The sequence below is a fragment of the Callospermophilus lateralis genome, chromosome 3, assembly GCF_048772815.1.
Source record: "Callospermophilus lateralis isolate mCalLat2 chromosome 3, mCalLat2.hap1, whole genome shotgun sequence".
NCBI classification, from domain to species: Eukaryota; Metazoa; Chordata; class Mammalia; order Rodentia; family Sciuridae; genus Callospermophilus; species Callospermophilus lateralis.
The window spans coordinates 48,907,059-48,925,001 of record NC_135307.1 but is presented as its reverse complement, the minus strand read 5'-3'; the positions used below and the strand labels follow the sequence as shown (position 1 = coordinate 48,925,001).

The window sequence follows — 17,943 nt, the reverse complement described above, 5'->3', positions numbered from 1 at the left end:
CATCCACCCAAATCTACAGAAACCAAATTCAAAAGCTAGAAGAAAAGAAGAATTTCTGTCACTACATTCAAAATAGGAGATTTTTATTTGAAAATTCTCTACAGGAAAAATCTGGGGATTTACCTTAATCTTTCTTTAGTTCTTTAGTTCCTTCAGACCTAGAACATTGCTTTATGTTTTACATTCATTTTGTATTACAAGACAATGTTCATGTCCTATGAAACTTAGAAGTTGCATTTACTAAGAAGAATCAATGTTTGTCAGGAATTAGTTTATTTTTTCATTTTAAATGCATTTAGATTACAAAATCTCAAGTCATAATAACTCTCAGCCCTGGGAACTACTCAAGAAAAAAATTGTTTCCTCCAAAAATAATATTTTTTTCCACAAGTCACTTTAAAAAGGTAACAGAGAAGTTCTTTCTTGGACCACTTCATTAATGGTGTTAATTTATGCTAATAATAACATAATCTAAGTAGATTTTTACCTTTATGGCAGCATTAATATCCTGCATGGCAGCAAAATTATTACCCATCTGAAGACAAACCACAGCTCTTCCTTCATAGGCCAGGTAGCTCTTTGGATCAACTTCTATGGCAATAGTAAAATGGTTCCAAGCTTTCTGGAATTTTCCTTGGGCCTAAAATAATTTTTTGATTTCATGAAATAAGAAATAGTCTATAACATGACAAATGCTTATGATTCTACCTCACCCAAAATCTATGGCATGTGATACTACTAAAGGGCACATGGTACCAAACCTAAGATATGTTAAACAAGAAGGTAGACTATAATGTGAGTGCATTCCATTGACTAATTACCTCTGAGTATTTATGGTGAAATTTTAATTAATTAAAACAGGTTCAATTACAGAGTCACCTCTTATATCAATTTGAGGCAACATTAAACCATGGCCACCATGTGAAACACCAATGAGTCTAACAATTGCTGAACAGTTTACACTGAGTTCCAAATACATAGGTAGGGATTATGTTTATTTGCTTGGCACTGAATTCCAGTTATATAACATATGCGTGATATATAAAGTAAAATCAATATGTGTTGCATAAATAGATAAAATATATTTTGATGAATTGAACAAGCATCTGGAATTTTAGGACCATTATACATATTCCAAGAAAAATGTTCATAAATCTACTAAGCTTGTGTGGTGTATACCAAACTTAGCACCAAGTGGAAAAAACAGGAAAATGATCAGGAGAGGCACCTTAAATAGGATGTCAAAGTATGTCCTAGAGAAGACCAGTTTCCAAACACCTCATTAAGCGAGTTAATGAATTTGGCATAGTCCAGTCTCTGTCATTTTTTTCATGGGCTCAAAAAGCTAACCTGTGCGAATCTCTAACTAACACCAAGCTGAGCCAAGCAATTATCACAGAAAGCTATGAAGAAATGCCCCTACTAAAGGAAATAAACTTTGCTTTTTTTTTTTTTTTTGAGAGAGAGAGAGAGAGAGAGAGAATTTTTTTAATATTTATTTTTTTTTAGTTTTCAGTGGACACAACGTCTTTATTTTATTTTACTGTTTTTATGTGGTGCTGAGGATCGAACCCAGGGCCCCATGCATGCCAGGCAAGCACGCTACTGCTTGAGCCACATCCCCAGCCCAACCTTGCTTTTTGATAGGCAAATCTTTTCTCTCTGCGCAAACCACTTGGAAATCCATATTGTCATCAAAAGTTCATTTACTAAACAAGGAAGTGGGCAAACTGAGAATAGATTATTAGAATATTAAACTGCAGACTCTCCTAATAGAACTTATCTGTCATCTGTTCCTCACAGCAACTGCTGTGCTCCCTTCTATATCCCCCATGGTAGGCAAACACTAAAGGAATATGTAAGTATCTGTTGAACAAATTGTTACTCTTTCCCCTGGACAGTACTCATGTGGCCCTAAAACTCTCTCTAATCAGTCTTTCATTTCTGGACTCAATCCTTTATACAGATGTGCTTTTCAATCCTTTTGCAGTGAGGTCTCATAAAACGCAAATCTTCAATGTCACTTCTCTGATTAGTGCTGGTCACATTTTAACTGGATATCAAGATCTTCACCACCAGCCCTTATTTAATTTTCTAGCCTCATCTCAAACCACTCTCCCTTTGCCCGTAACATCTTACCCCTTGAACCCTCCATCTCTTTCTTTCAAAGCTTTCCAATGGGCTGCTCCCTCAGTCTGGAACACTACACCCTAGCCCAACCCCTACTTCTGAATAGTTACTAATCTTTCACATCTCAGCACACAATTGCTAATTCTTCAGAAAGCCTCCACACTCCTCAAACAAACCTAGGTTCTCCTGGACTAAAGACTGTTGCTTGTCTTTGTAGCACTTATCATGATTATAATCAAATCATTATTCATACAATTGATTATTAGTGCCTGTCTCTCCAATAGGAAGTAAACTCTCAGAAGAAACCAGCATATCTTTCTCGCCACTGTATCCCTAGGCTAATGCAGTTCCTGCTGTATCAGGTATGCAGTAAACACCTGCTAAATGCAGTGAACCATGACGCTGACACATGCCGCTGGATGTCTTCAGCTCTAGCTGCTTTGCAGTCACCTCATCCCTTTACAAATTCTAATGTGATCCAGTAATGGCTAATTTTAAGTTTAACTCTCAGAAGTCAATCTTAATTCCCTATTAATAAGTTCTGGAGAATACCTCACTATAGCCAACAATCCCAAACACCTCCAATGTTATCAGCCTTAGATCAGTCAAAATTGTGTGGTTATGAATGAAAAGGCAGCAAACTTTAGGGGCATATTATTAACAGAGATATCTACAGATTATAATAATTTGAACACAGTCTTTTTCCATTACTTAAAATCTTTTGAATATTAAAGGAGATAAAAAGAAGACATACAATTGCTCAGTTCCTTCTCACGGAAAATATAGCACATTTTTTACTCTATTCCAAAAATGTCCCTGCATCTCTTATTATTGAAAATCACTGAGTGAGTTGTGAAATTTCAGTGCACGGGACAGGCCAGAGTGTCATAGAAACTATGTGGAGACCTGCATGGCTCCCCACAGTGTAGCACCCTTCCTCCCTGCTGGAGCGACAAGTGCCTGTCCAGATCTTCCCAGCAAGGCCTAGTCCACTGCCTTTGGAAGATGATTGACTCCAGAAGTCCCTATAAATCATCTGACCCCTTGCACAGCTGGAATCCTCTTCAAAACTTTCATACATTGTTTATCTCCTTTACTTATTTATTTTTTCAATAATTTAATAGGACAAAATCTATGGAACCAAGATATAAACTAGAGATGAATTTCATATGTGAAATTCATCTGGTAAGTTTTAAAAGCTATTTATAAGAGTAGGGAGGGGTTCAAACATTAAAGAAACTCAAGTTCCAAGGATCCTCTCCTGACTAGCATTTCAGGTTCCAAGGCTCTTCTAGGCAGGCCCCCTGTACCCTAAACAAACCCCTGCACCCTACCGCTGTTCTGCATATTAGAGTAAGGGAAAGGCCAATGTTCATAACCAAAGAAATCGCCTTTATCCCCATCACAAGTAATGGGCCAAATATAGTCTTTATCCTGTCCAAACAATTTGTCAGTGGTTAAGTTTTTATTATATAATGTTACCTGCAAATTATAGCATAGACTAATTCTGGCTTTTATACATGATGGATTAAAATGCAATGCTTTCAGAAAATCCTTCTGTGCTTGCTTGGTAGCTTCATCATGTCCATATTCCATGTAGGAATTCCCCCGACCAACAAGAGCATCCAGAAAATGTGGGTTAAGTTTAAGAGCCCAGGTGAAGAAACTGACAGCATCTTCATACTCTTTAATTCTGAAAAAAAAAAAGAAAAAAGGAAGGAAGAAAGGAAGAAAATATTGGTGCCTTCTGATGAATTGATGCTTTCTAATAACAGAATCAATATTTTCCTGTATATGACTTTTACAAAAAGAATTACATTGGACCTTATAAAAGAAAATCTTTCATTTTTTATTATCCATTGTAAGAAGGAGGTACATAAGTTTATATGATCTAAGGAACTGTGACAGGTTCTCAAAAGATTTTGGTAAAAGAAGAAAGGGAAGTAAAAGCCATTTTTACAACAGAAATGTGAGGGGATGATAATCTTGAATTCTTCTTTCAAGTGATATAAGTCTGAATGGCATTCTTCAACCTTGTTTTAATAGCTATCAATTACCAATAGGGAAAAAGCCTGTGCTCTTATTGACAATGTACTCCATGTAAATTACAGTCATGTACTGCCTAACAAAGTTTCAGTTAACTACAGACCACATATGCAATGGTGGTCCCTTAAGACTTTATCACCTAGTGACATCGTGACTTTATGTAAATACACTCTATGGTGTTCACACAACCATGAAACTGTCTAACAATGTGTCTCATAGAACTTATCCTATCAGTAAGTGATGCATGACTTATATTAAAAATAAATTTATTTATATGTATTTAATATACATATGAAAGGGACCAGGTTTTCATCACTGTGAGTTCTTGCTTCAGATTTATAAAGAACTATTTGACTGCAGAAACAAGGAGAGGAAAGGAGAGGAAGAAGTGCATTTTACTTATTAACTTGTAAATTTATGTGGCTCAGTGATAATTCTCTCTGGCCTCCCTAGTTAGTCTCTTGTGGTGGGGTGAGGGCTTTGAAGGAATCAAATATTTGTTCAGGGACACATAAAGTCACTTTTCCATTTTGCCTACATATCTAATAATTATATTTAGTCTCAATATGGAAAGAGTCCGGGTTTAAAAAAAAAAAATGGGGACACTATTTACTTACCAGAAACTGTGCTAAATGCCTTCCATATTCTATTCTACTTGGTTCTGTAAACTACTTATGACTGCATTTCACACATGAAAATAAAATCATGGCCCAGAAAAGTTTCACATAGGAAATGGCATAATAAGTAACAAACTAACTTTGCATGGAGTAAATACCTGAGACTCAAACTGAGGTAAAGCTTACTTCAAAATTTGTGCTTCTCCACACAGCCACCTCCACTGCACATTCTTTACTTAAAGTGTACTATAGTGGGTGCAGGAGAGCCAGTGAGCTTGAATCTCAATTACGCTGTTGCATTCAAAATATAATAAAATGGGTCACTATTTTATCCATTTCTCTTTATAAAATATTGTATTTTCTAGAACAGTTACCCTGGGATTCTTGTATCTTATAAAGGAAATTTGGGAGAAATGATGCTATGTCTTATGGCATCTTGAAATCTACTTGGTGGTGATGGGTGAGGTCTCTGTGGTAAGTGTTCTTCATAGGCTTTTATTTGGTCCTCATTACAACCTTGGAAAATTACTCATTTTCATGTTCTGGTTTAGATCTGGACTCCAAGCCTGAACACACACATTAATACATGGAACCCAGGGCAACTGCTCTAGAAACTGTTGTATCCTATATATTACTCAAGAGTATCTTAAAACAGTGCTCCCCAAACTTCAGTCCTTTTGTGCTGAAAGCTACCCAACTTTGTTTCCCACCTGCACTATCATCTACTGAATATTTCCTTAAAGTCAACTTTTTCACTTAACTGAATGTATTTTAAAATACAATCTAATTGCAATACCATGAATAGAAAAATCAGTATGTAATGCCACAAACAGATGGTACTCCTAGAAATAAATAAAATTAGAAATGGATGCTGTGGTCTACAGCACACCAAACCTAGGGACTGTGGCATCTCTTATAAAGACAGAACATTGTTAAAGACTAACTCTTTGCCTATTTATTGACTGGGTTATTTGGTATTTTGGTGTTAACTTTTTTTTAAAGTTCTTTATATATCCTGGAGATTAATGCTCTGAGGTGCAAGTGGCAAAGATTTTCTCCCATTCTCTAGGCTCTTTTTTTACACTCTTGATTGTTTCTTTTGATGTGAGGAAGCTTTTTAACTTGATAGTGTCTCATAAACTGATTCTTGATCTTACTTTTTGAGCCAATCAATAAATAGGCAAAGGAACTGAACAGGCACTTCATAGGAGAAATATAAATGGTCAACAAATATATGAAAAAATGTTCCACATGTCTAGCAATTATAGAAATACAAATGAAAAGTACACTGAGATTCCATCCCATTCCAGTCAGAATGGCAATTATCAAGAATACAAGTAATAAATGATGGTGAGGATATGGGGAAAAGTGTACACTCATCCACTGTACGTGGGACTACAAATTGGTGCAACCACTTTAGAAAGCAGTTTGGAGATTCCTCAACAAAACTAGGAATAGAATCACCATTTGATACAGTAATACCACTCCTCAGTATATATATCCAAAGGAGTTAAAATCAGCATACTATAGTGACGCAGCCACATCAATGTTTATAGCAGTTCAATTCACAATAGCTAAGCTATGGAGCCAACCTGGGTGCCCTTCAACAGGTGAATGGATAAAGAAAATGGTATATATATACAATGGAATATTACTCAGTTATAAAAAAAGAATGACTTTATAACTTTTGCTGGTAAATAGATGGCTCTAGAGACTATCATGTTAAGTGAACTAAGCCAATCCCACAAAAACAAAGGCCAAATGTTCTCTCTGATGTGGATGCTAACAAACAATGAGGGTACGGGGGAGAATAGAAGTTCAGGGATTAGACAAAGGGGAATGAAGGGAAGGGAAAAGGATAGGAATAAGATAGTGAAATGAATCAGACATAACTTTCTTATGTTCATATAAGAGTATATCACCAGTGAAACTCCATATCATGTATAACCACAAGAATGAAATCCTAATTAAAATAAGTTATACTTTATGTATTTATAATATGTCAGAATATACTCTACTATCATGTATCTAAAAAGAACAATTTAAAAAAAAAAAGACTCTTAGCTTTTTTTTTTTTTTTTTTTTTTTTGGTACCAGGAATTTAACTCAGAGGTACACGACCACTGAGCCACATCCCCAGCCCTATTTTATTTAGAGACAGGGTTCTCACTGAGTTGCTTAGGTCCTTGCTGGCTGGCTATGAACTCACAATCCTCCTGCCTCAGCCTCCCAAGCCGCTGGAATTACAGGCATGTACCATTGCACTCAGCAAACTCTTAGCTTTCTTATCTGAGACTTTCCCCCTTGATGTGTCTGGAAGGTTCAGAAAGTTGCTCATTTTGAAAGTGAAAAGTGATTTCCGTTTCTCACATTGTAAAAAGAACATTACCAAAATAATTAGTTTTTCAGGTCTTAATTGACATTATTTGTGATAATAGAATTGAGCAGCAGTCTAGACCCAAAATGGCTCAAAAAGTTTCACCCCAAAAATATGCAGATTGTACAAATTGAGAAAAGGAAATGACATAAAGAAAGGAGAAGTGAGGTAGAGAGAGCATAGTTGGTTCCAGCTCACTTCTATCCTATTTGATGTCTGAACAGTTGATTGCTTGTGATTGGCTGGGACGTGGTAATTTTTTTATAAAAATGGGTTACAGCCTGCTTACACATCATGTTAGGTTACAGTGGAGGGAAGTAGCTTTAGGCCAAACTTAATAATTCTTCCCTTTTAGTCAACCTATTCCCTTTTGGTCAACCTCTCAAAATTGACCACCGACCAGAATGTTGTGCCTTGACCTCACTCTCACCATCATAAATGGACTTATTTGGTCTCCAATCCCACTGGGAAATAATAGTGGGGTTAAAAAGATAGAAACAAGGAAAAAAGAACAATAGGCGAGGAAAAAACTTGTTAACATCAGTATAACTGAGGCTACTTTTGAAGCTTGGAGCTCAGGGCTAAAAGCAGAGGGTATTTCATTATTATGATGACTCAGTCTGGAATCTCTGTGTTGACTGGGCAAGGAGACTAGTCTCCTTTATATCTATTTCCTCAAAGTTTAGTTTGATTAGGTGTCATTTAGTAGGAGTAGCTCCATTTTGATTTTTGTTCAGTTGGGGTGTGGGGTAGTATAGAAGTTCAATCCAAAGAAATGACCTACCATAATTTTTGAATAAGTATTTTTAATGTTTGTTCACACCATGAAAAATAATTGAAGTGTGACATTTTGGCAAACACTATCCAGAAGTACTACACCAAGTGTTGTGCTAGAAGATCACACAAGAATCAACACTGGAACACTAGAAGAGTTTGGCTTTTGATGGTCCAGACAGGCAGAGTTAATGTTCATGTATGCGAGCCACTTGGCAGCTTCTAAGTTCACCTCGTGGTCATTACTCAGAAATCACAGGTTTCCCTCCAGTAGTTTATAATGAAATTGTGGTCCTCTTTCTTGGCAACTGCACTATTTTAGAAGCAAAAGTTTGCTAATGTAGGGTCATGACGCCTTGCCAGGTACCTTCTCATTATATTTCAGTATTCAATACGCCATAATCATTGCCTGGTAAGCTGTGTTATACTCAGCAATTCTATTAATGGCTAGTAAAGTATTACTTATGATGCATACCTATGGTGACGATGTGTACTGAAATCTCCAGGCAATCCCTGTCCTCCTGTAAATCTCTGAAATATTACTAGTTTATTACCATTCAAATTGCATCATATACACCCCCACTCTTACCTAGAAAGAAATTTAAAATCCTGTGTAAGTGCACATTCTAATATATGGCTTATAAAACATAATCTGTCTTCCTTTTTTTTAAGGAAAAGCATTCTTTTCTTTGTTAACCTATATTTTATTTGTTTGTTTGTTTTTATGTGGTGCTGAGGTTCAAATCCAGTGCCTCACATGTTCTAGGCAAGTGCTCTACCACTGAGCCACAACCCCAGCCCCCTATAATCTGTCTTTTTGTATAGCTTAACAAATTACAAAAAAGTATAAAAACTATGAGTCAGTGAGTCGAGGCAAACCACCATGTCATCTAAGTTGTGCGTTACCAAAAGGCAATGACTGATGCTATTTTTCATACCTCTCTAGTAACCAGCATTAACTTTAATGAGCATCTAGTTTGCTCGAACAAAGTAAATAATCATTGAACCGTAAATCTGGAAATGAATCTTGAAAGCCAATTGGAAATCACCTCAAAATTGATGATGACTAAAATCAAGTCCAGAGGAGGTGACAAAGACGAAGACAGACTCCCCTACTTCCCATACCACCAGACAAGAAAAAAAAAAAGATACGAAACCCATGAAGAAACAGCAATTTCATTTTTCTGGAGATGCGTTAATCAAAGTGTCCTATAGGTAGAAGATCTTGTTAAGTCATCCCATGGCAATTAGCCAATGGAAAAATGTGACAGAATATCTACATTGCATCAAGGTGCATGCTCAGAGAGATACAATTTGTTAAGCATCTGTTACTATAAATATAAAAGTATATTTTAAAAGTTTTTCTAAAATAAATGTGTTTCTTTTAATTTACAGTAATGTGATCATGCACGAGGGTGCCTGATTCTCGTCAGTGTCTGCTAACAATAAATCATGTGTTGAACTTACCCACTGGGCCACAAACACAAAGGACCACTGCCTTTACCACATTAATCACATACGTGACCAGATGTGCCCTACTGGGTTGTACAAATAAATCACAAACACCTCCCCAGCTAAAGAATGTGGCTTTCAGAATTAAAGATTTTTTAAAATTATGCAAATATTAAGAACAGTAAAAATAAATTTGCTGAATAAAAAATGTGTAGGTTATATAAGGGAGTAATTGCCTTCTATATTATTATTTTTTTAAATCTGAAGGTGGCTTTCTCAAAGAGATCTAAAACTTAACTCCATCATAACACTCTTGGTGATTAAATTGGGCAACAAGTAGGATATTCAAGCTAAGGAATCTTGTCTCCTAGCAACCACACGAGTGAGAACCAGAGATATACAAAGGATACTTCAAAAGTCTGCAATCCCATAAGTTCAAAGATCAAAGCCCTAAAATTTAAAGATTTATTCCTTTTATAAAATTTTCCAAGTGAGAAAAGTTTGCTTTTCCTACCATAAAGCACCAAAAGCAAGTCCCCATAGTTACAAACCATACTGCCATAGTATGTTACAGTTCACCTTGAAAAGCAAAAAATAGTTTTCCTAAAATAAATATAACTGATGAGTAAACATTCTTTGTTGTTGAGTTCAGTAAAATTGTTAAAACTCAATACACATGGAATTGGGATTCTGAGTTAACAGGATTTATTGTTGATTTAAATTCTACTTTTATTGAAGAACAATACAGATCCTAGCTGGGTGATGACAGTTGGTTATTTGGAATTGCAAAGCAGTACCAGCTTAGGAAGGCTCTGCTATATATACCCAGTGGTTACATTTCATAAGAGATTGTGAACTGACACACAGAGAAACTTACTGACTCTTAACAGTTGCTAAACATAGGAAAGATGTTGAAAGAAACTTGGACTCTTTTTAGTTTTAACAGAATGCAATGACCTTGGACATTTTTTATCTGCACACACCCATCAAAACAAATGCATCAAAAAAAAAAAAAAAAAACAAATGCATCAGTCATCGATTACTCCATCTCTTCTTAAAAATGACAATTTCTTACAGTAGTTTTGATTTGCATTTCTCTAATTATTAGAGATGTTGAACATTTTTTGATATATTTGTTGACCACTTGTATTTCTTCTTCTGAGAAGTGTCTGTTCAGCTCCTTAGCCCATTTATTGATTGGGCTATTTGGTTTTTTGGGGATTTTTTTGTTTGTTTTGTTTTGGTGTTAAGTTTTTTGAGTTCTTTATATATCCTGGAGATTAGTGCTCTATCTGACATGTGTGTGGCAAAAAATTTGCTCCCAAAATGTATGCTCTCTGTTCACCTCATTGATTGTTTCTGTTGCTGAGAAGAAGCTTTTTAGTTTGAGTCCATACCATTTATTTATTCTTGATTTTATTTCTTGAACCTTAGGAGTCTTGTTAAGGAAGTTGGGGCTTAATCCAACATGATGAATATTTGGGCCCACTTTTTCCTCTATTAGGTTCAGTTTCTCTGGACTAATTCCTAGATCCTTGATCCACTTTGAGTTGAGTTTTGTGCATGGTGAGAGACAGGTATTTATTCTCATCTTGCTGCATATGGATTTCTAGTTCTCCCAACATTATTTGTTGAAGAGACTATCTTTTCTCCACCGTATGTTTTTGGTGCCTTTGTCTAATATGAGCTAACTGTATTTATGTGGGTTTGTCTCTGTGTCTTCTATTCTGTACCATTGGCCTATATGTCTATTTTGGTACCAATACCATGCCATCTTTGTTACTATAGTTTAAAGTCTGGTATTGTGATGCCTCCTGCTTCACTCCTCTTGGTAAAGATTGCTTTGGCTATTCAGGGTCTCTTATTTTTCCAAATGAATTTCATGACCAGTCAGAATGGCAATTAGCAAGAATACAGACAATAATAAATGTTGGCAAGAATGTGGTGGGGGGGGAGGCACACTCATACATTGCTGGTGGAACTGCAAATTGGTGCAACCAATCTGGAAAGCAGTATGGAGATTCCTTAGAAAACTTGGAATTGAACCATCATTTGACCCAGCTATCCCACTCATCGGTCTATACCCAAAACACTTAAAATCAGCATACTATAGTAACACAGCCACATTAATGTTTATAGCAGCTCAATTCACAATAGCTAAACTTGGAAGCAACCTACATGTCCTTCAATAGATAAATGGATACAGAAACTGTAATATATGTATTCAATGGAATATTACTCAGCATTAAAAGAGAATAAAAATAACGTATTTGCAGGTAAATGGATGAGTTGGAGAATATCATGCTAAGCAAAGTAAGTCAATACCAAAAAATCAAAGGCTGAATGTTCTCTCTGATAAGTGAATGCTGATCCATAACAGGGAAGGGAGAGGCAGGTGAAAAATAGAGAAACTTTGGGCAAAGGGGAGGAGGGGGAGAGAGGGTGCAGGAAAGATGGTGGAATGAGATGGAAATCATTACCTAAGTATATGTATGACTGTTCATAAGGTGTAATGCTACACAGTGTGCAACCATAGAAATGTAAAATTGTGCTGCAATTGTGTACAATGAATCAACCTGCATTCTGCTGTCATATATACCTAATTAAAATAAATTAATTAATTTAAAAATTTTGAAGGATGGAGATAAGTAAAGGCTCGTTTTAGACAAATAAAAATTATTAAAACAGAAAAAAAGAATGACAATTACTTAATGAAATGGATTGTACAAAAGTTGCTGAGTTAAAATAGGTAACAGTTACTATGTTTTACTGTCTGTATAAAATAAAAGGTACTAACCCAATTTAGGCCTTTTAACCCAAAGTCACCTTTGAAGGTCCAGTCACTTTGTTAATAAATTTTAAAAAAACACCTCTAATTCTTATAGGGAAACATAGATGTACTATGTGCTAAAATGGAAAATAAAAGAGTTGATTTCAGCCAGGCCCCGGGGGTGCATGTTGGTAATCCCAGCAGCTTGGGAAGCTGAGGCAGGAGAATCATAAGTTCAAAACCAACTTCAAAAAAAGCGAGACACCAAGCAACTCAATGAGACCCTGTCTCTAAATAAAATACAAATAGAGCTGGGGACATGGCTTAGGGCCCCTGAGTTCAATCCCCAGTATCAAAAACAAAAACAAACAAAAAAGAGTGTCAATTTCCTAAATAATGCAAACTATGTTCTATTCTTTAAACTGAATAGCTGCAAAGATTTGTCTATATAATTTATGAATTATCCCAACTTCCTCCTCAAAATTAAATGCTGTTTTTCTTATTTAAAGTAATGCTATAAACTATTACTTAACCAAGTACATTTTATCCCTTATTAAAATCTGCATGTGCTGAATCTCTATGCATTTGAAGCAAAATGATCAAAACTTAATCTTCACATGTCAAATGTACATGTAGAAATGTAAACATTATGGTTAGCAAAGGCTATATATATTATAAATGTAGTTTAAATTTTTTATATTTTAGCCTTATATAAATGTTCTCTCATTCTATAACTTACTTATAGAAGTAAAGAGCAATCATCTTAGAAAGTGGTAATAATGTTTTAAGTACTGTGCTTTTCTAGATTTCATTGTATTTTGTAGTCGTTTGCTGGCATTTTCTTAATTAGTTTTAGATTTATACTTATGTTTTAAAGCCAAAATTTTCTTGAAAATACATTACTTTTAAAAACCAGCCTCTCTTCTAGGAAATGGAATTTTTAAAAGACAGTCCCATTTTATGAACAAATTATATTACTTTATTCTGTGCTTAGATATTTCAAGCTATGTAGAATTTTATTGTACATGTTACCAAGACCCTTTGCAGTATCCAGGCTGGTAACAAATGGACACCCCCAACACCATGATGCAGGTGTTCACCCCCTGACCGGTCTGAGAGAGTGTGAGGAAGGCAGAATAGTGCCAATGACATGCTAGATGTGGTGGTTCCTGTGTCTGTTCAGGGAATTCTCATTTTTCTCCCTGCTTTTGAATGTTTTCACATCCACAAAATTGTCCCCAATTTCTTCCATTCCTTCTTGGCTTCTTCTGGGGATATAAGTAAGTCCCCATATGTGATAACCCCACTTCCCTCCCCTTGGACACCAGTTGAACTCCATACCTGTAGTGGCACATGGCGGTAGCATGACAAAGACTTGCGTTGGTCTGGCTTATCAGTGCAGCTTGTTTAAAATCCTGAAACAATTTTATAAGTTTGTGTTAATTTTGCAAGTTCCCTCTAGAACTGTTATCTTTGATTCCACACGAATATACTTAACATAAGCATTAAAATACACATCTTCTTAAAACCTCATTTTTTTTCCCTCACAGGATCACAACTAGGACGAAGGGATGGAGCAAAGGAATCCAGTCATTGTAAATCATTCAGAATCTTGTACTACTTGCCTCCACTTTAAGAAAAGGGATTTTTCTGTGGTGTTTCTCTACCATGTGTAATGAATTATCTCACTTGTTCTATTTTTATTGTTTATACCCCATGATCACCACCAGACACTTCCCTGTCTAGATAGAAAAGGAAACTCCCCTGGAGAAAACTTTTGAGCAAACTTTCAGTCCAGAAAAAGGCACAACTGAGCCTTGTGTATGAATTAGTTAAGCCTGCTTCCATCTTTGGAATCTACACTTCTGGAAAGAAATATGTAGCTTTGTTCAGGGATTCGGAAGCCTCCCTGGGCAAGAAGGAAAGAAAACTCTCACCCTAAGATTTGAAGTTTGGGAATGGATTTGAATGGCCCTGGGAACAGGCTGCTTAAAAAAAAAAAAAAAAAAAATTGAAAGTGCTGAGTCTGCAAGGGATCCTGCCAGAGTGGCCCAGAACACTCTCCTCTATTAGGTACCAGAGACAGTCTCTGAAGTTTATAGCTTTCCAAACTCCTACAAAAACCTTTTTAACCTGAAGCAAAATAAGACCACTAAAATTCACATTTAAATAAATATCTACAAATCAAAATATCCTGTAGCTACGTATGCATACAATTACATGCATATGATATAGATTGATTTTAATGACTCCTAAAGTAAGAGTCCAGGACCTATGAAGAAATAAAAATGACTCTTCTTTTCCCCGGAGGTCCTCTTCAGGAGGAATCATCATGGGCAATTTCGGTTGTGACCTCAGGTGACCAAGCTAAACAGTGGAGAGTGCTGTACTCTGCTTTGCAGTACAAAATCCCTCCAGACTCCCTTCCTGAGGGTGACCAGCAATCCACAGTCCCAAAGGGCATTTCCAAACTACAGAAGAGCTAACTTTAAAGCACAATCTCTCTCTCTCCCCCTCCTCTTTGTATGAACTTTCTCTGGTTGTGTTTGAGGGGAAAGGCAGGCTGTCTTTGGAGGTAGGACTTGGAATGAGAAGCAGCAGGACTGAGCTGAGCGCTCAGGGATCCAACAGGAGGAAGAGGTATCAAAAACAGATCGATCTATAAATGTGGATTTTCTGCTTAGATTCATGAAGCATGTTTCAATACTAAATGGAACCATTTGGATGAAAATAAGAAATAGATTGTCTAATCAGATATAATGTAATCAAACACGCTGCCAGCCATCTTCCATTCTCTGTCAGAGCATTCATTCATCTCACTTCCCCTGGAAACCGGCTCCATCACATACATGCTGTCTCCTGTCCTTGTCTCACTCTCCCAACCTAACATGCATTTCTTCAACCCGCCCTGCCCTGGAAATGACACATGACCACATCTTTCTAGTTCCCGTCATTACCCATCTCCCTGAACGCCAGTCAGCACTCACTGAACCCTCACCCCCAAATAAGACCCATTTTATTCAGTATTTTGTAAACTGTCTCTAAAGACATTCTTCAATTATTCTTATCAAAGTAAACCATGTATATAATATTCAGGCTCTAAGAAAACTAAAGAACGTAGGAACTAACTAATGATCCCCTGTTCTACTTCTTCTCCCCCACTCCCAAGTTCCACTCCATAAAGGCTACTGTTTTTATACCTGTTATTTTTTCTGACATTTACCCTCAAGTTCCTAAATAACATGAGTATTGCATCACATTTAACTTTACCATAATTCACTTTATATATAGAATAGGATTTAGCTATCTCATACCACCACTTCACACATTCTCCTGTCCATTCTCCTGTCACCCCTGTATACCTATGATGATCTATTCATTTTTCTTTTATTAAGAAGGTCACATGTGAGCAGAAACATAAGTGAAGGGTGGAAAGGTAGCAGAATACAACAGTCACTAATATGGCATTATGTAAAAATGTGGATGTGTAACCGATGTGATTCTGCAATCTGTATTTGGGGTAAAAATGGGAGTTCATAACCCACTTGAATCTAATGTATGAAAGATGATATGTCATGAGCTTTGTAATATTCTGAACAACCAATAAAAAAAAAGATGAATGATAAAATAAATAAATAAATAAGTGAAGGATGGCCTGAGACATATACAGATCAGTCAGAAGAGTACTGTGTGCACAGGGAAGAGCTTGTACAAAAGCCCTGCACAGGAAGGGAGCCTGGCTTTGCCAAGAAATAGCTAAAGGCCAGAGAGAAGTAACTGGGGTGTAGAAAAGGGGACTGATAATGAGGTCAGAAAGGTGAGGAGCAGTCAGGTCAAGTTCTATCATGGTCAAGAGTTCAGATTTTATTGTAAGTGTCATGGGAAGCCATTGGAGAGCTTGGAGCAGAGGAGTTAACTTGTTCAGCTTTATGCTTTTAAGAGTTTTCTCTGGCTGCTGAATGGAGAAGGGGCAAGATGGAGGCAGAGAGGTCTGTTGGAAAGCTACAGCAATGGTCCAGGAGAGAGAGGACTCTGATATCTGCGTTCAGTCCCTACTTGTTGAGAGGGAGGTGGCAATGGCCATTGGGAGACTTGATTTAATTCAAAATATGTTTTAGTGTTAAAGCTGACTGGACTTGCTAATGGGTTTGTTGTGGGGCGAGAGGAAAGAGAGAGGTCAAGAATGATTCTCACCAGACCATCATCTCCTCAAGGACTCGAACCCAGTCTTATTTATATCCTTACCTCCAGTGCCAGTACTTTGGCTGAAGGAACAGCATTCAAGATCAAGTGAGACCTAGTCCAGGCCTTGCCCTAGTATCTACTGGATCAAAGAACTTATTTAATTTCTCTTGAATACCAGTTTCCTCCTCTGAAAGCTATAATTTTAAATTCTGCAGTATTGTTGAACCTGATACCTAGCAACTGTGCAATAAATAGGATAAATATAGTTGTGTAGTGCAAAATAAATATTCATTCAGTAGGTAACACAGGCCCAGCACTTCATTCCCCAACAGCTGAAGTTCTTTGCTCCCCACCTCCCTTTTTCTCACTTTCTCTATTCCAACACTATTGCCCAAATTTCCATAGTTTTCTCGTCTACCACAAACAGAGAAGTTCTTCAGCAGCCTCTGCCTATGTCTCAAAGATATTTTCAATTATCAAAAAGCCTAAAGGAATTCAAATGTTGAGATTACGTTTTATCATACTGTTAGCAATGTAGAAAACAAGTGATTCTGTTGGGCAGAATCTCAAAAGATGACTCCAGATGTCAAAAATTATAAAAACCATCCTGGGAAGTAAAAAATAAAAAAAAAATAGGAAAACACTCTACTATCTAATGTTTAGGTCATAATTTCTTAGAAACTAACATGCAAAACTGCTATCACCTAACTGTAAACCTCAAGATGCTATTTGATTTTTGTCTTGTGTTTCTTAATTCCAAAGTTACCATAAAAATAGACAATAAAAATAAAGTTAAATGACAATTATGAATTTTCTTTATTTTACAAGGAAATAAAAATCAAACTATTTTTTCAATATGCTGCATACGCTCACATCTATTATAATTATGAACACGTTGTCCCCACTAACTGAAAAGTATGTTCCCAGTAGCCCATTCTGACCAACTACATCCTGAATCACTTATATAGATTTATTTTGATATGTTTTCAATAGGAAAATAAAAAAATTGTCAAGGAGAAAGAGCACCAAGCTCCATAGTAAGTGATACACAAATCATTTCATTTGCCATACAATAGAATTTTGTGTGTATTTCTTTCTAGAGGTAATAGTCTGGATCAATTTAGAATGTATTCCTTTTGCACTGGCTATTTATCTGTAAACAATATGAAGTGAAAATACACATTCTTGCAAAGGTTCTTTTAATCTTTCCTAGTATTTCAATACAGTTGTGGCTAAAGTTATCACTCATTAGTGTGGCCATTTGGTAGCAATGAAAACATGTTCACTAGTTTTCAAAAGAGAATGTACAAAATCAAGTGGGTTCATTTTACACGTCCACAGGAGAGCTCACCTCTAAGGCAAAGCCATACTGCTCTTGCTCAGCATAGATGATTCCACGATTAATGAGGGTATTTAAGATTATACTTTCTACAGCTTCAAGCAGCAGCACAATTCCATAATCTGCTAAGGCCTAAAAATAAAATAATCACAACTTAAATATACCTCTGTAGATACCTTGTTCATTAGCCATGGGCAAAAGTGTGTATGCACAAAGTGGATAGTTCTTTAGTTTGACTTATCATTTGGGGCCA

At 36.3% G+C, this 17,943-nt stretch overlaps 1 protein-coding gene across 1 annotated transcript in view; it reads right to left on the bottom strand.

The window, feature by feature from the left end:
• The window catches only part of Ttc6 (tetratricopeptide repeat domain 6), a 181,257-nt gene that overhangs the window by 7,089 nt on the left and 156,225 nt on the right, over positions 1–17,943 (bottom strand). Inside the window, exons 26-29 of the mRNA XM_076849316.2 lie at positions 17,703–17,822; positions 13,508–13,581; positions 3,613–3,823; positions 488–640 (exon numbers count right to left, since the gene is read on the bottom strand). Of these exons, the coding sequence (XP_076705431.2) occupies positions 488–640; positions 3,613–3,823; positions 13,508–13,581; positions 17,703–17,822 (558 nt within the window). The remainder of the gene's footprint in view (positions 1–487; positions 641–3,612; positions 3,824–13,507; positions 13,582–17,702; positions 17,823–17,943) is intronic.